We start from the raw sequence: 27,867 nt of genomic DNA, 5'->3' as shown, positions 1-27,867 counted from the left end.
ATGAAAATATAAAACTCACATGTTCTCTTTATTTACCGTATATAGATAGATGTACACCACTGAAGATTTGGATAAAAGCACACAAAAAGCGAATGAGTATGTATGATCAACACATACTATTGAATGCAGAAACAAACAAAACAAAAAAACAAAAGTATTAGAATCCAAATTCTAAACAGTTCTAAATGCAAATAGTCACATGTTGATAACTGTCTGCAGCTGCTAATAACCTTTATTATTCTGTACACATGGGGCATTTTTGTACAAAATATGAAATCGACCATTTATGAATAGATATAACATAAAATAAAAGTACATTATATGTACAATATTAGATGAAGCCATTTAGTACTGGAGGTATACTAAAGGACACTTGCAATATCATTCTTTAAAAATAAAAATAAAAAGCTTATGTGTAATGAAAAGAAGCTCCAGAGAAGCTATCGTTAAAGCCATTTCATGAAGAACAACGGTCACCAACATGGAGTAATCTACTTTCAGGACGCTGGAACTCTGCTCCAGTCTAAATTGTGCCACCTGTAAAGCACACCTGAAAGCATATAGGGTACAAGATGGGGGGGTGGGGGGGGGACTATTTTCTTTGATACATTTTACAGCAAAATAATTGGAGGGTGGGGGGGGGGCATAAATTAATGGTGAAAGTTATTCTTTAAGACAAATAAAAAGAGAGGGACAGAGCAAAAACAAACGTGATCATGGTAGTAGAAGTAGTAGTAGTATATTTACAATTTGCACATTCAATTGAAACATTGACAAGAGTATTCCGCAGGCAAAGTAAAAACCTTAGCAAGCATCCAGAAGCAGTTCACACAGACAGACTGACAGGGACACCCAAAAGATGGGCTCTACCGGGAGGGGGTGGGGTGGGGGGGTATACAACCAGCGTGCAGGGGCTGGGGGCTCAAACAACGGTACTGTACACGAGGACATGGATACTGAATGGAAAACAGGGAGGCGGGGGGGAGCAATGACAGGGCAATATGGGAAGCATCCTTCTCTCCATGTTGTTCTTAGGCACACAGGGGAACTGACAAAACATACCAGACAGCATGATGGATTTCAATTCATCTCTGTTATTGTGTTGATGTTTCTTTGTTTTTTTCAAGTTTATCAGGAAGTGCTTCTTGGTTTGGTAGTTGGGGCAACTCTACTCCTCCTCGCCGCTCTAATTTGACCACTACATATCAGTCCATCTGCTTTGTAGGATTCTATTAACAAGGCATGTACTGTAGTGAAATAAGCTTGTACGCATTTCACAGTTAACATGGTGTGTGTACAGAATACTCAGAATAGTGAATACCACAGGGTGAATTGTTATAATAGTATCTTCTTTATCTGGTCTGTTGGACACTAATGCTAAATTTAAAACTGTTTGGCATTTAGATAACGCTGCTATTCTATTCTCAGCTCTGCCAATGCTCCCCTTGTACAATAAAGGCACTATGAAAAGAAAGGCTTGTGGTCAAATTCTTTCCTAACAAAATGGTCTTATTCACTGAACTAGGCTAATTGCTAACACATAAACAGCATAATGAAAAAGAGGGGGGGGGTTCTTATTTGAGAAGAGTAGAAAAAACAGCTATAAGGAGGATTCCCGGTGTGAACTATAGCCCAGTACAGTTCCTCTCAAACACACTCAGACACTGAAGCTCAGTGGGAGTTTGTTAACACTGAACTAAAAACTAGACCCCTCTAGTTTTCACAAGTCTAACTAAGTGATGTCCTTTGTGACAAGAAGTATCATAATAATTGATGACAAGACTTGCTTCGATGAAGATTGAGTCGATACTGCTTGAAAATGGATAGGAAAAAGAACACTGTTGTGTAAGTGTTGGTGAGTCCTCATGTACAGTATATACTACCAGGCAGACCACCCTTGGTTCCTTGGATCCATTTGACCATTGTTTGAACCACCAGAACACACTGCAACCTGGGTAAACTTATTGCCAACAATATCGTACAGATTAATAATTTTTAAAAAAGAAATAAAAATAAAAAGACCAAAGTTGGCACCAAACTAGTTTCTACTTGAAGAACAAAAGTCCAGTGGAGGACAGAACCCCATCACTGAACCTCAGACAGACCGGCACGCTTAGATTTAACACAATTTTGTTTAAGTCTGTCACCAAATACGGAGACGCTCTCGTGACAGTCACAAATGCCCGTCTCCCCCAATTCCCTGGTTAGAAAACATCCCATCAAATCATCACAGAGCACAGAAAACAAACAAAACCAGGGGAAACACAAAGCTCTTGGCTATAGCAGCTGTAACTGGCTGAGAAGCATCCTTGCTTCCACTCTTCCTTGAAGAACTCCCTGATCTGAATGATGACTCGACATACAGTGCAGACCAATACAGTGCAGACCAATCCCAACATGTTAGATCAGTGTTTACTTCAAGGAAAGGAGGGAGGGACGAACAAACTCAACCAGTGCCAGGGACACAAACAGTGGAAGAGGGAGGACAACAGAGGACCTGATAGTAGGAAAATGACCAGCAGGGGGCAGTCCTGCACCCTAGTGCTGATGAGAGGAACAAGAGGGGAGTAAAGGAGGGGAGCGAGGAGAACACTGTCATGGAGGAGGAGAAGGTGGTGTTTGTCATGTCAGAGACTGTGCTGTGACATTTCTGCTGGACTGAATTGGGCGGGGATTTGTGGGTTGGACTGAACTAGAGCACTCTTTGCTTGACTGCACATGTTGGGTGCAGTTAGGTTGAACTGTTCTGTGCTGTGTTGTTTTGGACTTGTCCAGGCTGTTCTGTTACACTCTGTACTGTGTTAGACTGAGTCTGGCGGTTCTGTGCTGGACTGGGCCGGTACGGTCCTGTCCTGTCCTGTCCTGTCCTGTCTGGGCCTGGCCTCTCTGGGTGCTGGTCTGGTCTCTAGTGGCCGTCGTGTGGGGTGAGCATGTCCTCCGCTCTCCGGTGCGTCTCCAGGGCGTTGACAGTGGAGATGTCCTGAGGCAGCTCAGACTTCCTCCGCACTAACGGACGCTCCTTACGCTGTTGATCCTTCTGGATCTACAGGGGAGCAGGAGTAAGAGACGGTGGTCAGACAGCCTGCCGATTAGGGAACACACATACATACATACACACACACAGACACACACACAGAGACACACGCCAACAAGAGGCGGAAGACTGGTTGTTGTACTTTCACTAAGCTCACAAATCAAAATGTGGCAACCAGACAATTCCCTCCTCAATATGCAGCTCTGGTACTGAGCGGTATGAGGCAGAGTGGTGAGGCATCCATCACTGTCAGATCCGCACCTTTGAAATCAGATCCTGCCTACTACTAACGTCCCAACGCTCCCCACCGCCCTGCCCATCTGCTTCCATCAAGCACCCAGGAGAGAGGGAGAGCTTTACAGAACAGACAGCACAGCCTGATACAAAACACTGTCTGGCGACACCACTTCAAAACATCAAAGAGGTGTGAGGAGAGCCATATGACTATTTTCTACTGACGGCACACTGGTGCAACATATCTGAGAGTTCAGAACACACCAGGCTGAGATGGGGTTAGGGTTAGCCATCAGGGCACTTTTGGGCATATTGTAGTGGATGGACGGACGGATGGGCGCGCGCACACGTCTCTTTTTACCTGTGTTGCTTCCTCCGCCACAGTCTTCTTCAGCAAGTTCACGTCATCTAACATGAGCCCGTCTTCTATCTCCATGGGACTGCCGAGGCCTGACGAGTCTATGTACACCGGGAACTAATACACAAAAACACAGTGAGAGAAGGGGGGGGTGAATTATATTGCGGCACCAGGAAGTAAACCAAGTCAGAAATGGAGGGGAAGTGGATCATTGGATTGTCTGTGCTATCCTACTGTGTGGCACTGATTCTAATAATAGTTGATACAGAAAATAAAAAGAATTGTATGACTAGGCAAGAAAACAGAGTGTCTTTTGTTTGGCGGTGCTTTGGTGTGGGCCCGGTGCCAGTGTTAGGCAGCTGAGACAGAAGCCCGAAGAAGGTCTATGACCGAAATCTTAATGATCTTTGCACAGACGCTGTTACAGTGTGTGGATGCTGCTTTTTTCACTCTGTTTGATACTCTTCAGCTCCACCACCTCAGCTAAGTCTGATAACGGATGAGCGGTGGTATTTTCACTAGGCAGCTGAGACAGGAAAAAGGAGAGTAGGGCTGGAGTTAAGCCTAAGCTCTCTGCTCACCTGTGGATTCGACTTGGCCAGATTCTCAATCTTCACCCACGCGTCTTCCCTCTCTTTCCATTTGGCCTTCTCTCTGCACACAGGCAGGGGAAACAAGAAACAATTTAATCAACAGCCAAACAATGAAAATAGAAGAAGAACGGAACAAGTGGGCGGTTATCAGAATTGCCTGAATAATGACGACAGTGGTAACGTCTATATTGAGAAACGCCTTACTTGTTCTTCTCTGCCCTGAACTGCTGCGTGCAGTCATCAAACAGCTTCTGGTTCATCTCCATGAAGAGCTTCAGAGCGTTGTAGATCAGCCCATGGATCGTCCTGTGAACACACACACACACACACACACACACACACACACACACACACTACTTAGATGTTGACATCACTGACCTCCTTATACAGTTGACACACGGGTGGGTGGGTGGGGGTGGCAAGAAAGTCAAATCAAGAGAGAGAGCAAGCGAGAGGCTGTTGTCGTAGTTGCGGTAGTGACTCACTTGTTCCAGTGTGTCTTGGAGTTGCGGTACAGAGAGGGGAACATGATAGGCAGGATCCTGGCAGCGTTGTCACTGATCAGGCTCATTATGTACTCATTGTTCCAGTAGTACAGCGCTCTCTCGGCCACCTAGCAAACAGGGACAGTTAGTCAGGTTACACTTCAGTATGTACGCACACACGGTACAGGCGTACACATACACACACTTCTCAAAAATAAACATCTTTCATACTCTCACATTCCATATACAGACAAACAAAACAGAAACAAAGATACATGATTATACATAAACACACACCTGGAAGTGTGGGCTGGACACACACTTGGCCAGTTGTCTGAAGAGAGGCTCCATGACCTTGACGAACTCAGAGGGCTCGATGACATCCAGGATCTCCTCCAGCTCGTTGAGAAACATTACCTCCTTCGGGCTGTGGGTCTTTGGCCAGTACTTCAACAGAGCCATCACCGTCTATGGTGGGGAGCACACACATTAACACTGAAGTCATCAACATGCCTCATGCAGTACACAATGAGAGAAGCACAGATACATCACACATGAACTTTGGACTGACTGATAGGACAGAGATGGTGAAGCTGATAGACTAGCCTCAAACAATACACTGCAGAATTAGATTTGCACTGAACAGTAAAGCAATAGAAAAGTCTAACAAAGCATTTGGTTAATGGACAACTCTTCACACAGCATTGGCTAGGGCAATGGATTAGTCTCACATTCAGCATCGGGGGACAGGTAAGACATGCTTGTCTTATGCAGCATATTGGGTGTCTATGTGACCGGTTATTAGGGAATAGCATCATTTGTGCAGGTTGCCGTACCGGTTCTGTGAGGGTGCTGTCCTTCTCCAGAAACTGTACCACACAATATGCCAGCTAGAGGATCAAAAAGACAGAAACATTATAAACATTGGATAACAGTATATCTGATGTTGTCTTCTATCTGATGAAGCAAGGCTTCCAGGCTCATTGCAGTCCCAGCCATGGTAACATTTGTGAAGCAAACAGAGGAACAGATGAAAGATGGCTACCTGTGGGTGGTAAACGCTAAGAGACTTGACTTTGTGTAGAGGCAGTAGAACTTTCAACAGGAAAATCTTGTGCTCCTCTTTCAACGGTAAGGCAAACCCATTGATTATGCTGCAAAGAGACAAACAACGGCCATACGGTTCATCAAAATATCATAGTCGGCAAAAACTATATATTTTTTTCTTTTAAAGGAACACTTACCTTCCTAATATTTCCAATAATTCTGCAATTCCGTTATGATGTTCCGTCTCATAAATGAACCTAGATGAACATTACATAATTAGTTATTTCAGATAAACCCAAAATGATTCTGTACTAGGGACAGCAATATAATATGATGTATAGGGGGCCATCCACTCACCTATAAAATATGTTATTAATGTGTTTTCTGATGTACGCTCGCAGCCCAAGGAATTTGCCGTAGATGCGGTGCAGGGTGGTCTTTAGAAAGTCCCTTTCCCGCGGGTCTTCACTGTCAAACAGGTCTAATAGCTGCAGAGAAACAACACAGTTAGCGGATTTACAGTCATGTGAATACAAGTAGGACACCCCATGAAAAACATGATGGACCTATCAATATTTGATCTGCTTTCAAACAATATCTATAGATGAAGGCGATGTAATTGAAGCAAAAACAATGAAAACAAAGTTACAACAAAGATGCCAATTCCTACCGAGGAAAAAGTTAGGGCACCCTATGCCCAAATAGCTGGTATTGCCACCTTTGGCTGAAATAACCTAAATTAGACGTTTCCTATAACTGTCTACCAGTCTCTGACATCGACTGGGAGAAAGTTTTTCCCACTCCTCCATGCAGCATTCTTTCAGCTGTTGGTTTGTTTGAGATGTGTCTTGCATGCACAGCCCGTTTCAAATCACCCCACAACATTAATAGGATTAAGATCTGGGTTTTGACTTTGGCCATTCCAAACCTCTCCATTTCTTTCTTTTGAGACATTCCTTGGTGGATTTACTGGAATGTTTTGGGTCATTGTCATGTTGCATGGTCCACATCCGCTTTGATTTTTGGACAGATGGTCTCGTATTTTCCTCAAGCACCCTCTGATACAATAAATAATTCATAATTCATAGTGGATTCTATGATGATGATGATGATGATGATGATGATGATGATGATGATGATGAGCTGGCCAGAACCTGCTGCAGTAAAGCAACCCCAAACCATGACATTTCCACCTCCATGCTTCACAGTTGGTATGAGGTTCTTGTGCTCAAACACTGTCTTTGATTTCCTCCAACCTTGTCTTCTGTTACTGTGCCCAAATAATTCAACTTTGGATTCATCTGTCCGAAGCACATTGTTCCAGAAGTCCAGGTGTTTGTCTCGGTGTTCCCTGGGAAACTTTAGTCTTGCCCTGATTTTTCTTTTCTTTTATCTGTAGGTCCTGTGATGACATTTAAGGATTGTTGGAGACTTCTTTAAGCATCTTGCATTCTGGTATTGGGCTGAAGTTGCTAGGACGGCCTTACATGGCCATGTTGGCAGTTGATTTAAATGTTCTCCACTTGTTAATTATTTTCTGGACAGTGGTATGACTGATTTCTAATTGTTTGGAGATCTTTTAAAATCCCTTTCCAGATGCATACGCATCTACAACCTTTTTTCTGAAGGCCTCAGAGAGCTCTTTTGATCTCGCCATGGTGATACTATTCACTTCAACAATCAAGAACAAACCAAACTAAATGTCTGAGGTTTAAATAAGACTCCAAAATCCTCTCAAACAATGTTCTAATCATTTGCACCTGATGTGGTGCACTTGATTCTAATTGTAGGCATTTTTGTCCTAATAAATGTCCTAACATTTTCCTTCTTTTAATTACATTTTCAGTTTTATTTGTTAAGTCATATTACCTCCATCTCTCAATACTGTTAAAATGAAGATCAAATGTCCATATGTTTAAATATGTTGAAATAGACTGTACTCCCCAAATACATACATACATACATACATACATACATACATACACACACACGCATGCACAGACGCACGCATGCACTTGAATTCATTTAGAACTGACACTTACCTGCATTACATATTTTTGGTCAATATACTTCTTGGCTACATTTGGTTGAAAGTCTGGGGACTCCAGAAACCGAAGAAAGAACTCATACACGAGCTGTAGAAAGAGCAGAGTTGATCATCACCAACATTGACTACAGCCAAGATTAAACATGGTTTGTGTGTAGGTGGGGGTGGGTGGGTGTACCTGTAGGTGCGGCCATGCAGCCTCTAGCGTGGGCTCATCCTCCTCTGGGTCAAACTCCGCCCCTGTAGGATTGGACGACGGTGGCAACGTCCTGAACATGTTCACAGCAAACTGGGGGAGAGGTTACCATGATTGGGTCAATTCATATACTACCATAAGACCAAACAATAGAGATTTCACAAGATAGATCCACAACACGTTGCCTTCCGTTAGCCTGTCAAATTCCAAAGAGTCTCAGAAAGATCAAAGCACAAGGCAGGGGAGGATCTATATAATAGAAATCACAACTGCTAACGTCACGTAACTGCTCATTCACATAACGATCAATCAATGCAGTGTCAAGATGAACCGAAACCAGTACAGACTAGCTTAAGAAGCAGTGCAGAAGTAGACTACAGAGCACATAGTCAGAGCATTGGAACAGAGCATGTAGAAACATGACAGAATGTCAGGACCTTTAGGATGGCATTTACAGGCTCTCTCTCTGTCTCTCACAAACAGGCCGCAGAGCAGACACTTTGTTTTTGCCACTCCTCCATCGAACTGCCTCTTCTCACCATTCAGGAAATACCCCCCCCCCCTCCCTCCCTCCCTTCAAAGCCATAGAGAGTGGTGGAGGAGGTGAACATGCATTGGCGAACTGGTGAATGTTTATGTAAGCCATTTCTTTCTCCCTGGAGTGTGAGGTCTAATGGAGCCATCATGTCATGTGGGCCAAGAGCCAGCGGTTGACGAACACAGGCTAAATATGTAGGCCTAACACATAACCGACGTAGAGCACTACGGGCATAACATAAATACAAAGAATACACTCTTAAGAAGCGATGTTGTCAATCTCCCTACTTTGATCATAAAAGCAGTAGACTTCAAAGAGTCCTCATCGTTGAGGAGCAGGAAAGGGCCAAATCAGGGTAAGAGTATATTTTCATGCTGATTTCGCAGCCCCCTTGCATTAGCTAGCCATCCTGATCAAATAGAGACAGGATCAGGAGAATGGGGAGAAATTTGCACTATGATCGTCTACGGTTTCCCGGCATTGAGGCCGTCTTTGAAGAACATCAAAGGGTTTTAATTCAGCCACTGAACACAGACCTGACCTGCCCTGGAACCACCACACAAACAGCCACATCTTTAATAGGCCCCATCCATACAGTATGTAATACAGCTAGCATAGCAGGCTGGAATCTACAGCAAAAGATACAAGATGTTTTGTCACTCAGGTTATACAAGCTCAATCGTGTGAGATACTTTCGCTGGAGGGGGGGGGGGGTTCCATTTAGGATGCATATAAGACATAGAATTTAGAATAGAATCTGCCAGAGGTCAGTGATCCACAGAGGTCAGTGATACACCATCAGTCTACATCACTCTCAGCTGATTCATAAAACTCCCATGATAGGATTGGATACCCTTTGAATCGATGAATACAAAGCAGCTGTTTTAGTCCACAACAACAGTTGGCTATTAAAGACTGCCAGCCTTTATTCAAGCAACAAAAACAGTACTCTGCAGTACTCAGTGACCAACTGGTTAAAACAATTTAAACAGCAGCATTCAGCATTGTAGAAAAAAGTTCTGTCTGATTTCTAGTTTTAGTGCCTTCAGGTTTTTATTCTATTTATCTTCTCTTACAAATGGCAAATCAATTATAGGACCCTTTTTAAAAGTGTAGCCCGCTGGTGAGACCAGAAACCAATCGCAGAATCGAAGGGGTGTCAACAATATCTGGTTTTCGGTTTTTTTCATAACAGGCAACTTGAAGTACCCAGTCCATATAATAAAAAACAGTTTAACCATCACTAAATACTTATAATCTGTGGATTGGATTAACTGTTCTCGTTAGGGATGCTCCGATTTATCGGCCACCGATTTAAATCGGCCGATTTCACTCCAAATGACTCGATCGGTGATCGGCAAAAATGGCCGATCGCAAAAACCGATTTTTTTATTTTTTTTATTTTTTTCCCCTGGGGAAGACAGATAACTGAACAGAAAACATAGGAGGATGTAACAGTATGTAAACCATGAAGGCCACGTTTATGATGTCTTTTATACAGCCATATCACTGACTTGGGCTTCAGGCCCTAACTAGGTGATAGGCCAGACTTTACTATGCCATAAAAATGGGTCTGCGTTTGCTTGGTGCCTAATGGATCAAAACTTTTGCCTAAAAAGCAAAAAATATGTAGGCTATCCAGTCAGTAGGCCTACAGTTATGTATTTTTTTTAAAATCGGTATCGGTATCGGTATCGGTTGATCTTGAGGAAAAATATCGGTGATCGGTATCGGCCCCAAAAATCCAGATCGGAGCATCCCTAGTTCTCGTTTGTCGGAGGCTACCAGTAAGTGATAATGACTTGTAAACATACTCTCGTTTTAGGACGTGTTCAAAAGCAAGGACTGTGTGTTCATCTAGTTATATGTAGTTATGTGTTTTTAGCATGTCCATGTTCTCTCAGTATGTTGTGATGATATAAAAACGCAGTTAGACGTTCCTAGCGATGTACCACTGTTAGCCGCTAGCTGTTAGCAGCGTTTGTTGTGGTTTGGTCAGTCACTTTTCTCCTGTCGCATTCCCATTCGGTGCACCAACATTCAAATACCCGTGTCGTCTTGAATTTCTTTCCGATTTCAATGTATGACGCATCATTTGAAAGCTTACCATCTGTAGTTTCAGACTATGTAAATAACCGAAAAATCACTCAAGCAAATGGTTTATGATTTCACCAGCTGGCATCATTACATTGTCAGACTCATTACATACAGGTAGCTACTAGCCAACTCTCCTGCATGTGACCACTGACTACTACTGTTGTCATCACGTGAGTGACACGCCAGATCGGGCACGCAGATCGCAGCCTATTTTGTTTCTGGTGCGATCTGCGATCCAGCATTCAGGACTAATATCGCAGCGATATGCGATATCAATATCGGATCGGGACATCCCTAGTGTCCAGGGCTGTCCCCAAACAAGGTAAGAGTAGCGCCGCACTACTATGGAAACATTTCATGGCAAATTAACGTTTATAGATAGTAACTCTATCGCCAACGACATTGCTGTTCAAAACCAAAGGGAAAGTGTTATGACGTTCCTCAATGAATTCAGCGTTTTAGCTGGGGGCCGGGTTCGCATTTTGACATGAATAAATGCAAGTCAGGTTTTGATAATGCAATCCAGCTCCACACTGTTCAAAAATCCTGGAGGAGAATCGTTTACATGACTCATTCGTGCAGGCATAAAGAAACTAGCTACACAACCTGTCTGGTCTGATAATACTAACCAATGATGTGTTACAACTTTATCTTCTTGGGGAAATTCATTGAGTGCTACAGTGGTCAACCGACCAAATACATGGTCAACTGACACAGTTCCAAGATAATACAAAGCTAGCTGTGTGAGGACAAAGAGGCCTCAGGACTAGGGAAGGGTAACAGATTGAAGTTACGAGCAGTAAGCAGTCACAGTCCGTCGTCCCTGGGGTTCAAACAGTTCTCTTGATGCTCATGTGAGGTGCCCATGACTAAAGAATCAAAATGCAACTCACGACTTGAAATGACCAGAAGGCACCTCTGGGCACAACAAGAGCCCCCCCCAAAAAGGAGACAGACCGTTTCTAGAAAGGTGAAGTTTCTGAGGAAACCATTTACACGCTAACAGGGGAGAAAAAAAAGAAAAAGAAAAAAAAAAAGGCAACAAAAAAAGGTTCTTGACAAGAGGTCGGCCTATCAACTTATAGCTGTATAATAATAATAATAATAATAATAATAATAATAATAACAACTTTTATTTGTATAGTGCTTTTCCTGCAAACGTTGCAACAATAGGCTAACTCTGTGAGGATAGCTATTAATGAACACGCGCAGTTGGAAGTAGATTTACATTTGTCAATGATGCCATAATGGTATATTATGATTATTACAAGCCATGAGTGAGGTTCTGCTCTGGTGGTTTGACTGACCACAGGCACCACCTCTGAGTAGATGAGCCATGATGACATTCCTGTTGCCCTGTCCCGGCCCAGCTCCAGTCTAACAGCCTAACCTACCCCTACCTAGCACAACTCAACCAAGGCCAGCCCCAGCCAACCCAACCCGATCCAGTCTGGTGGTACTGACCATGTGGACCACCTCTGGGTAGATGGGTTCTGTGATGACGTTTCTGTTGTGGGTGATGTACTCCACCATCTCGCTCAGCGCCGCCCTCTTCACCTCCTTCCATTTCAGGTCGCTCAGAGGGTCAGAGATGAAATCGAAGAGCACGCAGCACTGCCGCAGCTTCTGGACAAACAGCTTCTCCTGTTCTGCTGGAGGAACATCTACAGGAGAGAGAGGGGAGGGAGGGATTCAGACTTCATATAATAGTCATGTAGTATGAGGAAAATTAATTTTACAGCTTCAGAATTCACAACTGCACATGTTAAAAAGGGAGAGAAGCAGAGACAGAAGTGGAAAAAATGTGAAAGAAAAAGATAGTGTCTAAGAGAAAGCAGTGTGGGTGCTTAACAAATAAAAATGTACATTTTGTAAATCATTCTCCAGGAGCATGAATCACACCTGTCTCTATAGCCATTAACTTACACATGAAGGCTTATTATCTGTGTCTCCTTCGTATAAACAGGACAGTGAGTCATTCATGTACAGATTAGCTACTGCAACCCCACTGTAAAGCTACTGAGGACTCATAAGATGCGTGATTGATGAAACAGAAAACAAATTGGGGGCTGACTCTCACAACGTTATCTCTACCATCGGAGGAGAGAGATGGATGCCCAGTCTGAAATCCTAGCCCCTACATTCATCACTGATAGGAAAGGATCTGAGAGGATCAAATGAGTGGCAAGGTGGAATGACTATCGTAGTGCCAACACCCACAACACACATGGCTGTGTACTGCATGTTTCTGAGAACTACTGGGTAGGCTACTGGACTACTGTTTTAACATAGCCCATCCATTGCCCTCCTTCAATGTCAAACACCAAGCTCACTGCTGAGCAACCTGTCCTGTATGCATCTCACTTCACGCCTTGGACACCAGCGCTAGAGACAGGACTTTGGAACAGGAGACGGTAACCAATACTAACATGGTGTCCCCCACAAATGATGTAGCACCCCTCTATAAAAGGAGAGTGATGGAGAAACCTGTGAATGAAGCAAGACGTTTATTCATAAACATTTTACTATGATAGTCTGGTCACTGTTTTACAGTGCTGTGTCCCCTTTACGCACAGGGAGGGCTTTTCTCTCTGGTACGATCACCTTTTGTGACCAGTGTTGAAGCCTATACTACAAACACAAATTTCACCAATAGGCTAAGTCAAGATCATTTCACAGCTAATATTTCCATCAGTCTTGCGTTGATTTCTCAAAATATTATTCCCAAATGCGTTGCACTGCATTAGGCTACACTCCTAGTTCTCCACTCTGCTAGTCTGCACCCTATTATGACGTCACCTCAAAACTCCTAAACAATCTTTATGGCAAGAAGCATCTTTCACCATAGATTTGTAAAAAATTGGGCCAATTAGTGTAATTTCGAAATGTCTCATCTGTAAATGGGAAAACCCATCATCGCAAGTTTCATCCAAATTGTCCCAGTGGTGTCGGAGAAAAAGCTAGTGACGTACAAACGGACAGAGACCGAATCATAGCCCCCTCTCCGACTTCACCGGTGGGGCACAATAACCTGAGAGATCATATCTGGTGGCGGATAGGGAGATTTTGTAGCAGGGGAGTGGTTTGATGAAAATCAGTGCCATGTAGGTGTTACAGTACGATAGGAGGATTTTGTAACAGAGGTGGTTGGCCCAGCTACACAGAGTTGATTTTGGATTAAACCTGTGGAGGGGGATTCTTTGTCTTTGATCCCAGAGCCGATGACCAATCCAGGACTGCTCAGAGCTGAAACCACAGACATGATATAACAATAATAATAATAATAATAAAATGCCATTTAGCTGACGCTTTTATCCAAAGTGACTTACATTGCAGTGAGTGCAGACATTTTTCAATATATAGGCTATATGATTCCAGCGGGAATCGAACCCACAACATGACGAGTCACACACATGATCCAAGTTCAATACCATCAAGGCTGTGAGAGACATCGGGACACGCTTGCTTGCTAAATATAAACATGAATGCAACACGACAGATAACTCAACAGAAGGACTGGGCAGCCAACATTTACAACCAAACCTTATCACTGTAACAGCAAACTCCCTGGGAGTCTCACACTCTGATTTGTTCCCAAAGAAAGAACTGGGCCTGAACCTTTTTCATATTCATACACAGAGAAAAGACTGCTGCAATAAACACAACATCACAAATCCTAACCATTACACTGTTTATTTGTATTTGTATGTAGGCCTAGTCCAATCAATTTAAAAATGTAGATTTGTATTGTATTTCAAAACAGTTGCAACAACTCAACATGGCAATTGAAAACGGCATGTTTTGTCCAAAAGACAATAAGAGAGCAGCTATGGAAGCTAACCGTTTGACCGTTCTAGCCTACTTCTAGCCTAGCTTCACAACAACCTGTTACTAAACGGTTGCCAGGCGCCTATTCAGCAGGATACAATGTTCTATTGGTACAACATTCTGAACATTGCAGATAGAAATGTAGCCCATGTACAAAGTTGACATGATGATGATTCCCTATTTTGTGTGACTGAAATCCAAGTCTGTTGTGTTCTATGCAACGTACTCATAATTGAACATTCTGAAATGTTTGTTGTGTCCGTCCCTCCTTTACACAACAAGCACTAGGGTTTCTGAACAGGCCTAAAATATAAAAAGGGACACACTGTGCAGAGCTGTGTGCTTCACACACAGGGCTCGCTGCATGCCTGGGCTCATGACCTTTACACTCCCACAGGCATTCACAGTCAATGGTTCTGGGTACAGGCTGCCCTTAGGCACAGATCTAGAATCAACTCAACCATTAGGACGCGCGCACACACGCACACGCGCACACACGCACACGAAAACATTCAGCATAGAATCATGACTTCATGCCAACATCTCATTTCATATTTCTTTACATGCTGATAGGACTTCACATACAGTAATATACAGTTCCCACTGTAAGTATTGGGACAATTAAGCATTTTTTCTTCTTTTGACTATAGACAATTACTACGAGGTTAAAGTAGACCCTCACCTTTTATGTGAGGGAATTTGTTATATTGGCATCACCATTTTTAAATGACAACACTTCTTATACATAGTCCCCCTATTTCATGGCACCAAAAGTATTGGGACAATTGGCTCGACAGGTGTTTCTGGTTAGTCAAATGTTTTTCTGTTACATTTGTGCAGGTAGAAGAGAGCTGTCAACATCTAGTCTTGATTCTAGGCTTTGCGTTTGCCTTTGGAGTCTGTCAACATGAGGACCAAAGAGGTGTCACTGGAAGTCAAGGACATGAGGATAAAAAAGAAGAAAGAAACACACCCAAATCCAGTTTGGAACATCATTAAAAAGGAAGAAAGCACTGGTTAGCTCAGTAATTGCAAACTGCCTGGTAGGCCAAGGAAGATCTTTATAGTGGATGACCAAAAACATTCTCACCATAATCCTCAAACAACTGTCTGACACATCAGGAACACTCCTGGAGGTAGGTGTGAATGTGTCAGAGCCTACCGTCCCCAGAAGACTTCACCAGCCAAACTACAGAGGTTACACTGAAAGGTGCAAACCAGTAGTAACACAGGTTGGCCAGGGTACAGTCTGCAAAGAAATTCTTAAAAAGCCTGCATAGTTCTGGAAAAAGGTCTTGCGAACAGAAGACAAATATTATCATGGACCAGAGTGATGGGGACATTTAGAGAGAAAGGCAACTACCCAAGATCCTCTGTGACAACAGACAGTTGGTTTGGACATGCATGGCTGCGACTAGAACTGGCTAACTTGTCTTAACTGATGGTGTAGGCTAGGCCTAACTGACAGCAACTGCAGAATTAATTCTGAAGTGTACAAATTAAAACATCTTGTCTGTTTTCAGGGCCAAAAAGTGGAAAGTTCTTGACTGGCCAAGTCAATCTTCAGTTTTATATACAATTGAACACGTATTTCATTTCCGAAGATAGGATTTCAAAAATAACGTAACAGGCAAACATAACATGTAATAAAAAATACCATAAATTAAAAGCTGAAGAGCTATACTTTATCCTCATAGTAATTGTTTGAGTATAAAGTCAATTCTTCACTGTCCCAATATGTACAGAGGGCACTGGATTTCTGTGATCCTGTCAAGCAACAATTATTGTTCATTATCAACTGACTGAAGTCTAATACACAGTGATAGCTTTTATAATGGGGAAAAACACTGACAGTTACACTTGGGGCCTACACACGAATCTCCATTTGACAGGGACATCATTAAATGTCAACCTCAAGGTCCTTTGATTGATTTATCCCTGCAGCGGAGTGAATCAACCACAAACGTCATGTATAACTGGCAAAGCACATTGGACTGTCTGCACCACTGCCTCACACACAGCACATTAAACTGTCTGCCTACCACAGTTCGACACAGCAGAGCTGCTTCTGTGGAGCAATGAGGATGTGTGAAAAGAAAGCCATTAACACTGATCAACTACTGCAAAGGACATAGCATAGAAATGGGCCCTGCTGCTTTAGGGTGACACTAGATGACACACACACACACACACACACACACACAATTCTCCAGGCTGTGACCTCACTTCCTTTAACATCAGCAGTCTTAGTGGGGGATGGGAGAAGCAAGAGGCAGTAAAACTAGCCACCCGCCGCCCCCCCCCCTCACTAGCGCTGAGCTATGCAATGCCCTAGCAAAAGCCTTCCTCGTTGACATACAAATACAATCCTCTCCACTTCTCCCCGACCCAAAATACCCTCAGCCACTCAGACAAAGAGGGTAACATAGACACATACAGTATACGCTTCACTGAAACCTTCCAGTACAGGCATTCGTCTGTCCTTTTATCTCCAAATCACATTTAGCAGCTACAGATGGTAGATGGCAACAATGCCCAAACACACACACACAGAGAATGATACGCACAAAAAAGGCACTACTCCTCACCTCTAAAATGCATGAGGGCCACGGGCTGGAAAGGCCCATTCGAGCTTGGTGCATCCAGAACCATCCCGCTAGCAGTTCTAGTACATGTCAACATCTGCGGGCTGAAGCAGGAGAGAGGAAAGCAGAGGCAGCCCAGGCTAAGGCGAGGAGCCAGCCTCCATTTTAGCACAAACACTCCGAGCAGAAAATGAGGCTCCCCTGCTGCTGGAGGGAACCAGCTAGTTAGTGATGTCATTCCTTTGGGAGAGAGCCTGATTGGCTGGCCCAGGTCACATGGGCTGGCTGTCAGAATGCATAAACATGAGGGAAGCGATTGGCTAGATGGCTGGGGGAGGGGTGGGACCTTTACTGTGATTGGAACAAGAGCAGTAGGTCTGCCAGTGCAGTCTAGTGCAGTCTACAGTTTCCCTTACTCACAGATCTAGGATCAGATAAACTTAATCCCAATATTAAACATTAGGGGAATTAAACATGTAACCCTCACTTCACGGGAGAGACGCTGTGCAGCTCTGTTTACCTTTAACCTCAATCTCTCTCCCTCAGTGTCTGTCTCACTCACATCAACAAACCAACATTTCCCTGGTCCCAAACACCCATTAAGCAACCAAACATTCATCATTATAGTGACCATCACTGTCACTGTCACTAGTAGTCATCGGAATACAAATAGGCTGCTTGTTGGTGTTTTGTGGCTCACGACAAAGCAGTTGGATTTCTTTTCTAACAATATAACTGTGTGTGTGTATGTGTATATGTGTGTATATATAGCATACCGGTATGTATATATATAGCTGTACATAGCTCATAACTGTATACCTCTAAACTACTGTACTTGCCATACTGTACCTATCAGTATTCATTGAACATATCATGTTCTTAAATCACTATTTGCACTTCTGGTTAGATGCTGAACTGCATTTCGTTGTCTGGTACTTGTACTCTGCAATGACAATAAAGTTGAATCTAATCTAATCTAACATAATATATTGCTTCTTAACATAAGCAGCATTTATGACACAGTGAACACTGATGTGGGCCTGTGTGAGGGGATCTCTGTTTGTGTCTGACAGATGGCTGATCAGAAGAGCAGCCTGGGCCCAGGGGTGCGAGAAACAGGAAGCCAGGAAGTCAATGGAGGAACCGCAGAAAATCTAGGTTACGTGAGCAACAACCACCTCTCTCTGCCTCAGCAGCCAACTCAGAGCAGGAACTCTGACTGCATTGCAACAGACGATCTTACGACCAATGCAATGTACCCCGTCTAGAGACTTACCACAGGCACACAGAAAAATGACTAAGCGCCATAATGCGCCATTATTGCTGAGTGAGTGAATGAGTGAGTGAGTGAGGAAGAGAGAGAGAGAGTGAGTGAGTGAGTGAGAGAGTAAGTGCTCAGATAGACAGGCCAGACTTATCACACAACTGACAATGAACAAGCAAGCACATCTGCTTTTTCAGAAAATATTCAATCTTGTGGAACGCTTCTGTTGTTTAGCGAGAAGGTCTTTATTACACAGGTGGATTAGCTGCACTGTGCTTCTGTCTTAACCTTTGTGTGTTCTTCTGAGTCGCCAAAGGGAACTGGAGAAGAAGAATTTATGTTGCTATAGATACAGCGCACCATCAGCCTGTTGACATTAGGGGTCAAACGGAGTGGGAAGCAGGAGGTCTGTGATGACATACTGTACCTACGCATATGGAAGAGCTCTTCTTATGCCACAGTACCCCAATAAATATGAATGCAAGAAGACCTCCTCACACGTTTGGTCGATGGCTATTGGCTGCTACTATTGGGTACGATGGTTATTGGCTGCTACAGGGCGGCTGTGTGAGATAGAGCTGGCGTCTAACAATCGCAAGGGCGGCGGTTCGATCCCCGGCTGTCCACATGTCGAGGTGTCCTTGGGCAAGACACTGAACCCCAAATTTCTCCCAATGACCGGGCCGGCGCCTTGCATGGTAGCTTGCCGCCATTGGTGTGTAAACGTGTGTGTGAACGGGTGAATGAGGCCATTGTAAAGCGCTTTGGAATAAGGTGCTATACTGTATAAGTGCAGTCCATTTACTGGAATCGACTGTATTCGAGACAAAATCAGTTAGAAATTCAACAGTGGTTGATCATTTGAATATGCTTGGCTGAAAGTCTGAGCGAAGGGCAAACAAACTTTAATTAAGAAATAAGGCACGAGAGGCTGTGGTGTTTCATGAACGTACCTCAGCTAGAGGGTTTTGTTTAGGCACGACGTAAAGTGGAGTTGAAGTGGTCGTTACACTACTGCCAGCTTGCACCTACATTGACAGTTGCTAAATAAAAATGTAAAAAGGGTTGAGATAAGATCTGCTAAGGCAGAGTAACTTGTTGTTTGTGAGGACAGGACAGGAGGTCTGGTCTGGTCTGTCTAGTGAATAAAGAAAGAGCTCTTTCTGGCCTGCTCTCCGGTGGTCATGGGGCTTTCTCCCATCTTAAGAGCTGTTGTTCGGACGCAGACGACATCAAACACCCCCTCTCTCTGTGGTTACCCTAGAAACTATCCTTTGGCAATAGCTAATCAGGCTGTAGCTATTTCTAAACGTTCACGCTATTCTCAACATTTGTGCAGAACAGGGTTAAACTTGTGAGGTGTCAGGCTGTTCTGGATATAAAAAAAGTTTGTTTTTGTGGAGATTTATGAGAATTCAGTGATGAGACACAATTAGACAGTTAAAAAAAGTAGATACACAAAGTTATAAACTTTGATATATTGGTACACTGATCTTATCTCCATCCATTTCTATTGTACTCTATAAGTGTTGAGTGCTCTGTCTACATTTGAAGAAATGGGACAAAGATCACTAAAATGAATTTGACCAACGTAGAGGAGGAGAAAAAATCCTGACCCATTAGGGGAAAAACACTAAACTGACCTGATCTGACCTAGATCAGAGTCTAGAAACAACTTAGTTCACACTCACCAGTAGGTGGAGACACAATCTCAGGGGATATCCCTACACGGACAGCTCCTTCCTCCACAGAAACTCACTGAGAGCGTGTGGTAAAAATGCACCTGTTTTAGCTTATCATAGTTTTATTCTTTTCACAAAAATAGAATATTTCTCTCATTCTTAGTTTCTTTATGCCTTTATCCCCTTCTAACACTGCTCTGTATGGGCCTAACTCTCCAAAGCAACAGCAACTAAAGCTCTCTGTGGCCGAGCCTGTATGTGTCCATGACAAATGCCAGAGATGGAGGTTCCATTCAGAGGAGCGTGCCTGGCATGAAAACAGGAATAAAACCAAGGGTAGGTACCTGGCCAAAACTACTGATAACACCCACAAACCGATGGACAATATTTAGAGAACAAATAACCTCAAAGGACTAAAAGAACCTGTTGTTGAGCTACGAGATGTTAACAGTTTCTTATCGTCAAATTAGAAGCCTATCAAATGTGTTAAGGGGGACCATAGCAATCAAGATTAAAAAATAAACATGGTAAAGATAAGCATGCTTGGAGATAGATAACCTCGGGGTCAGAGATGCCGGCCAGCAATCGGTAGGTAGCTGGTTCGATCCCCACCCCAGGAGGGAGTTGGAGGTGAGCTGGTGACTGGAGGATTGTCACCGTCATTGTCACAGCGTCACTCCTGTGGAGAGTTGGCTCGCGTGATTACCATTACAAAGCAACTGTAGTGTGTGGCTCGTCTCCAAAGCTGCACTCCATATTGGGCTGAAGCCATAGCAACTGTTCCACTTTACCCCCTGCTCTGCTCTTATCTAGTGGTGGGGAGTCAATTCGAAAACAGTATATTCTTGACTCGATTCCAATTTTGAGAAGGAGATGAATCAACACCCTCTGGAGTCGACTCTCACGACTCTGTGACTCCAATTCCACTGCTAATGCATGTCGGAGACAACAAAAACGATAGTCTTGTAGAGAATGGCTTCTCCAAATGTTCTCCCAATGCATCACTATCCCAGTCAAACAATTTTAAGCACATATGCACACACAATGCAATATTAGTCATATTGGGACAGTTTGGCATGTTGGGAGTTGAGAAAGAGTCTGAGCCGACTCTGAAAGTGGGAGTCGTACACCACTACTCTTATCCTCTTAACACAGAGTAGAGATGCTGGGATATGCCTGCCCTGGGGAATACCCACAACGGTCGAACCATCGCTACATTATTTATAATTAGGCGAATCTACAGTGGTCAAATCTCTAATGTCTCTCTCCTCACCCACTTCTCAAAATGCATTTGAGGAGAGGGTCTGAGGGGAGGAACCTTTGCTCTTCTCCTCCAATGCCTTATGAGAAAGAGGCGAAGAGAGAGGCTGTGACGAATCGAGTCAATTGTAGAAACCCAGTCATTAAAATTGTCCGGAATGGCCGTCAGTGACAGTGACAAACGCAGCGTTTGAGCGAGTAGGAGGACAAGGGGAGGGGAGCTCTAGCTGCCAGCAGCCGCTTATCTGGGCACCCACAGCAGCCTGAAACACAAGGACCTGCAGCATTAAAGCCTTATCTGTGGATTACCCCTAAATATAGACACTAGGGTTAAATCCAGCACAAAGTCTGTGTCATCCACGTCCACTGTTGGTTTCCTTCCATCTCTTGCATAACATCTGCATCGGTGATGGCTGTGTTTAATAAGAGGGCAGCACAGCATGGCATGTTGTTCAGTCAGACTTGATCAGAGAGAGAAGAGTGGGTGACATCCCAGTGATTTACAGTATAAGGGGGTGTTCACACTTGACTTCTTTTTTTAGAAAAAAGCGCAGCCTTCACCGCCTTTTTACATACAACCCATGGGAAAAGGAAAAAAGCGCAGCCTTCACCGCCATTTTCCCAGAAGGCATTTCGCACCGGCTAGCAGCGGGCAATTTAAATCGTCCATTTTAAACCTCCATTTACGAACGCTAGCTGCGTTCGTAAATTCGCCCTGGAAATCTGATCAGCACTCATGGAATGCCTCTTGTCCAATCAAATTTATGACGGTGTGCGCTCCGGCTCTGTCAGAGCGAATTTACGAGCACACCCTGCGTTGTTTATATACCTTCAATGTGGAGAAACATTGTAACATAATTATAACAAGTTGTAAAATGATTTGGGGGGCCAATATCTTTAGCTAGCTAAAGTAACTAGTTTACTTTATTGTTGTCTTAGCAGTTGGTAAAAGAACAGGATTAAAACAAAAATATCAGCAATAACATATCGTGCTCTGCAGCAAGCACAATTACAACCCAACTTGAAGCCACAATACTGGGACCATTCGTGACTGACAGTCAGACAAATACTAGGCGAATATGTAATAAACTTGGATTTAATTTTAAATTTTATAATTTTGCCATTTAGCAGACGCTTTTATCCAAAGCGACTTACAATTACGAATTACAGGGACATTCCCCCTGGAGTAACTGAGGGCTAAGTGCCTTACTCAAGGGCACACTAGTAGTGGTGTGGCTTCAGGCGGGATTTGAACTCACAACCTTCCGATCCCAAGTCCAACTCACTATCCACTCGACCACCACTACCCCATGCATTTCATGGATTTCATGGATTTCATGGATTTCATGGATTTCATGCATTTCAAGTGGCATCTTTGTAATCATTACGATGTAGTCATGTCTAAGAGGTAGACAAGGCTTCCCTTTAACTCCCCGAGGCTACGACTATTACCAAGTCTATCGCTGGGTATATTTGCAAGGTGTGTTGTGTTGAACTGGGTATATTTGCAACAGTGTTGCGGAAAATGAAGATTTCTGACGAATGCTGCTAACACTGGAACCACGTTATGAAACACCAGTAGCAATCACGAGTTGTTCTACATTCTACAACATTCTACAACATGTGCTACATTGTTTTTGTCCATCTTGATGGGTCTGACGCCTTGGAGCACCGGTTGCTAGGAAGTTGGTTACTAGGGAAGGTACACGCGTACCTACTCTCCTCGTCCTGATTGGTCAGCTGTCAGAAAGGCGCTACAAGTACAAGCCACGGCTACAAGTACAAGCCATGGCTACAAGTACAAGCCATGGCTACAAGTACAAGCGAGGGCCAGAAGACAAATCACATATGCAAGGCATAGAGGAAACCAATTCAAACCAAACAAATAACAAACAAATAAAACATTTAAAATCTGAGACAAATTTCAGTCCAGTTCTAACCCAGGTGACAATGACGCCTAAAAAAACATATGATCCCTAAACCAACCAAAAGTATAGAGAGTGTGTATTCACACTTTCACTTTCATGATGCAAACCAAAACCAAAGGTGAAACGGAGCCGGTCATACCTTTGAACTTACACGACCAGGGCAGAGGCAAGGCTAGGTCTACTGTGTGTTTGTGCACTGTAGTGCAGTTTTGTACCTTTGAAGGCAGGCAGCTTCTGCAGCTCCCTGTTGTTGCTGAGGCTGAAGCGGGACGAGCTCTGCCTCTTGTCCTTTTTGACGGGCGTCAGGGTCCCCGCCTGCTTCCCCTTCAGCAGCTGAGTGGTGGGAGGGACGCTGTTACTGCCCTTCTTGTTGGAGCCCTGCTAAGTTGAGAGAGATGGAGGTGAGAGAGAGAGAGAGATCAGACATAAACAGTGTAGCCACTACCACTTCAGTGTTTGCACAACTGAATGAATCAGATTAACAATGGTATAGGTTATATTCGATTAGATTCAACTTGAATGTCCAACTTGAGTACAAGTACCAGACAACGAAATGCAGTTTTGCATCTAACCAGAAGTGCAAAGTGATATATATATATATAAAACATAACAATGACAGTGATAGGTACAGGAAGTATGGCATGTACGGTAGTTTAGTTCATACAGTTATGAGCTATGTACAGTTATGGTAGCTATGTACAGTTATGGTAGCTATGTACAGTATGGTATGTACAGATGTATAAATAGAGGCTATATCAAAAAAATGTATGTGCAATGTGCAAAAATATTGTATGCAAAGGTAGTATTTGTAAACAGCAGTAGTGCAAAAGGTGATGAGTGTTCACATTGACCAGGGATGTGTGCAAACCAGCAGTAGTGCAAAGGCTAAATTGGATTGGTAAACAGGTGGACAAAAGCCATAGCATACATGCCATGGCTACACCTGTAGTAGTACATCTACACCATACAGTTTCACTCATATTTATGGGTATTGCATAATGAAATGGCTGGGATCATAACCCACACATTTCAAAGCCAAATTAGGCCATGACTGTCTGGGGCTAAGGTTAGTATCTGAGCTTTGCCCTCTAGATCTCCAGCTGTAGAGGATAGGTCTATAGACAGAAGGGTTGCAAAAGTTTGGGAAACCTTCCAATAATTTTCTATCTTTACATTATGGGTTTCAATATGGGAACTTTGGAAATTATTGGAAAGTTTCCCAAATTTATGGGAATTTTGCATCCCTAAGTTTAAGATATCTGGGTCCCTGAGACAAACAGATCCCAGGAGGGGAGATTGGATGTGGAATCTGGTGAATGTGGGGGAGTTGGCTAGTTGGTTGCCTGCTGGGATCCATTCATCACCACACACCTGACACCAAGGCTCTCACTGCAGCTGTGGGGTTATGTCAGCCAGGGCCACTAGGGGATTTGTCAAATTCACTTAAAAACTCAACTAAAATGTTGCCCTTCACGCTACAAGACAGGGGTGAGGAGGAGTTTGGTTGGTCAGCTAAAGCTCAGCAAGCTGGTCGCTGTCTAGTAATGGGAGGAATAAGCTGTTGCCTGGACCCCATGATGGGCTGGATTACTGACTCATGTGACCCAATTGAAGGTCTACTCTCCCACTGACTCATTAACCTGATGTGGGTTAGCTTCATACCGTGGTTGGACAGACAGGTCTTTGGGGGAGTGAGTCCCATGCTAGGAATCAGACAATGGTTGAGATGGGACAGACTGGGACTTGAACTACAGTCGCAACCCTGAGGTTAAAGGGGAACTTTACCCTGTAGGTTAATCTTGTGGATTTGTTGTTTTCATTATTCAATAGTAGACTCATTCACAAAATATCTGAGTCAAGATATCTCACTCTGATCAGTCCTCCTGATGTTCCAAATTGCCCATTTGAGTCAATTCCTACAACTCCCAAGATTCTGCTAGTCCAGGGGTGTCTCTCTGTGTCTTGATAGGCATGGTTTTGGTATGGCAATTCATGACACTCACCATACCTGATTGTATCCACTCCACACAACGGTAATTCAAAATCCTCCCGCACCCCACCAGCCAGGCGCTGAAGTGGAGCGGGACATCAAGATTTCTAGTAGCAGGGTCGCTATGTGGGCTGGTTTTTGGTGGATTTAGCGGTTTTTAGACTGTGGTTAAGCTGGAAATTGTCAATCCCATCTGGCAACCCTCACTAGTAGCCTTAACAGTTCCTCAATAAACAAGCCACGAGTAACGTTAATGTTAAAACCTTGTCCATGATCCTCGTTAATTCAGGTGGGTTAAACAAACTGTATAAATGCCATAATAGTGTTGTTTCAAATGAAGCATATTAATGAACAAGTCCATGTCATGTTGTATCAATACAAACATGTTCTAATGTTATTTTTGTGAGACAACCCGACCTAACATCCCCCGCGATTGTGAAGCTAACTCTAACAAACTAGTTAGCGAACATTAAAGGGTACAAGAGCTAGTTTACGTACATGTCAACAATGTCTCTATTCTCAATAATTTCAGTAATAATTGTACCAAATTGGGGCCAGTAGCAATAACTTGTGTGTCAGTAAGTTATGTGTGTGCAAGCATGTTTTTGATATTGTCAAATCGTCTCACTTTTAATAGGTGAGCTGCCTGTAACACAAATATGCCAGGGGAAAAAAGGAAAATGGACATAACTAGGACCTTGGTCAAAGGGCAGGAGAGACAAGTACAGGGACACAGGTGAGGTCTTACAATACTAGCGTTTTAACAGTGCAGTTAATTAATTTAGAGTTGAGAATAGCTGTAATGTTTTGTTTCTAAGGAGATTGAACCAGTCTGCCTGCTAGGAAAGATGTAGATTACTACCTAGGTACTGTAGTTGTCTCCTTTATTCATTACCTTAATGTCATAAGTCAATTGTATAGAAACAACTCACCAAAATGTACTATTGCACAACTGATTTGAAAAGAAAATCAGCCCCCTCACTCAGTATCTTGCCATACCTTGCCATCTGCTGAAATGACACCACTGGTCTCGTAGCCTATTGGAAATTCATTGCGTGTGCGTGCGTTGTGTGTGTGTGAATGAGAGAGGGAGAGGGAGTGCTATTGTGAGCCAGCATGTATGATGTGGCTCTTTGTGGTACCGCAATAATTTTGGGGGGCTCTTAGTCTCTGACTGGTTGGCCACCCCTGTGCTAGTCTTCTTAACATTACAACACAAAGCCATACATTTGTTTTGTTTTTGACAAATGACCTTTTAGAGCTGAGCTGGTCAAACAATGAGGCAAAGATCTAGCCAATGCCACTGGCACATAAACAAAGTACATTACCAGGCCTGCAACAGCTGTATAATATGACTCCCATGTTTTTGCTGTCATCATCCCTGCTCTGACGTATGAAGCTTAGAGCTCCAGTTGCCATAAGCATAGGAGGGAGGGCTGGGGGAGGGGCATGGGGAGGGTAATACTGTGACAGCTTGTTGCCCAGCGATTTCAATTTGACACAAGGTTAGCGCATTAGCAGATCTACTGCATGGCTGCCTGCTGACATAAGACAGTCCAGATAACCCAGGATTACTACTCAGAGAGATGGAGGGTGGGGGGCAGACCAGATTTAATACATGTGCTACGAGGGTTAACAACAGACATCTAAGATTCTGTAAGCCGTACATCACTGATTGGTGTGAGGTTTGGCAGATCCAAGACATGTTTGTTTTTGTTCATCCACAAACTTGTACAGTCCACTATCTGGTTTACACTGACTATTTAGTAGGGTATCTGAGTACAGTGACTAGACTAGTCGTTAACCCGCCATCTGACTGTATTGTATGCTTACTATTTTATTAAGCAAAAAATATAAAGCAACAAGGATAAGCCAGCACAACTTTGTAAACATGGTTCACCAAGCTCTCTTTCACTGATTGAATACAGTGGTGCATCACAACAATCTTCTTGAGTGCCAAATAACCCAAGCAGACCAAGTAACCAAAAATATAACTGGCAGATGCATGGCAAATCAAGTTTCTGTGTGAGCTAGTTACCTCATGTTCTGAGTTTTCTTGTCCTGCAGTTTTAGTAGATTTTCCAGACTTGGGGGGCTCCTGTAAAGAGATAGACAACGTATTCAGCTGTCATGTCATGTTCACCCACAACAACATTTGGCAAGCAAGCAGTGAACATCATGGAGAAGAGATAACCAGATATTTAGCTAGTTTGCAAGCTAACATTATTTGGCTATTCTAGCAATTAATTAAGCGCCGTTGTTGTGGTGGTAAGTTGGTTTAAAACTTTTTAATAATGTTAGTTTATAACTTACATAGCCTCAGTAAGTTATCTTAGCAAAAAGTAAAATATATGCATCAAAATCACACGCAACGTAAATTACTTATTACTAGCGTGCTAGCTTCTGCTAGCCTCACTAGCCAGTACAGTCAGTACTAGTTATTGCAACATGCACAGTGCTAGCAAGTGTAGCTCGCTTATGCCATAGGGGACACCGCAAATATAGCGAAGATGGGCCTCTGTTTCATTTACAACATCAAAGTACTTTTGTTGTAAACTCTACCGTTCATATCAATAGTAGACCACACAACTCTCAACTCACCTTCTCTTTTTTCGCTTTATTTGGCATTGCACAAATGTAGCTGCCCTCGTTCCCCTTGACACTCCCAAGCCAAATCCTGACAGCTCTCGTCTCGCACTGG

At 43.3% G+C, this 27,867-nt stretch overlaps 1 protein-coding gene across 1 annotated transcript; it reads right to left on the bottom strand.

Moving 5' to 3' along the window:
• ppp2r5cb (protein phosphatase 2, regulatory subunit B', gamma b) lies at positions 1-27,834 on the bottom strand. Its single transcript, XM_080548137.1, has 16 exons — positions 27,768-27,834; positions 27,205-27,264; positions 23,392-23,557; positions 12,094-12,293; positions 7,977-8,087; positions 7,794-7,886; positions 6,109-6,239; positions 5,949-6,008; positions 5,750-5,858; positions 5,541-5,594; positions 5,002-5,172; positions 4,705-4,832; positions 4,424-4,525; positions 4,208-4,280; positions 3,630-3,743; positions 1-3,043 (listed from the first exon to the last, which is right to left on the bottom strand). Exons 1-16 carry the CDS (start codon positions 27,792-27,794, stop codon positions 2,906-2,908), a joined length of 1,737 nt encoding a protein of 578 aa, XP_080404263.1. The 5' UTR covers positions 27,795-27,834; the 3' UTR covers positions 1-2,905.
• Positions 27,835-27,867: the final 33 nt, after the last annotated feature.

The sequence above is a fragment of the Nansenia antarctica genome (genome assembly GCF_963989245.1).
Source record: "Nansenia antarctica genome assembly, chromosome: 1".
Lineage (NCBI taxonomy): Eukaryota > Metazoa > Chordata > Actinopteri > Argentiniformes > Microstomatidae > Nansenia > Nansenia antarctica.
The sequence above is the reverse complement of the archived record's forward strand: the minus strand, read 5'-3'. Positions and strand labels throughout refer to the sequence as shown.

What these genes read in the sequence shown, in the direction of transcription:
- ppp2r5cb (XM_080548137.1), bottom strand. Translation starts at nt 27,794, where the DNA reads ATGCCAAATAAAGCGAAAAAAGAGAAG. An exon ending in CTGCATGGCCGCACCTACAG is followed by an intron (nt 7,887 to 7,976) that starts GTACACCCACCC and finishes CTCTTTCTACAG; the next exon opens with CTCGTGTATGAGTTCTTTCT. An exon ending in ATTAATAACATATTTTATAG is followed by an intron (nt 6,009 to 6,108) that starts GTGAGTGGATGG and finishes ATGTTCATCTAG; the next exon opens with GTTCATTTATGAGACGGAAC.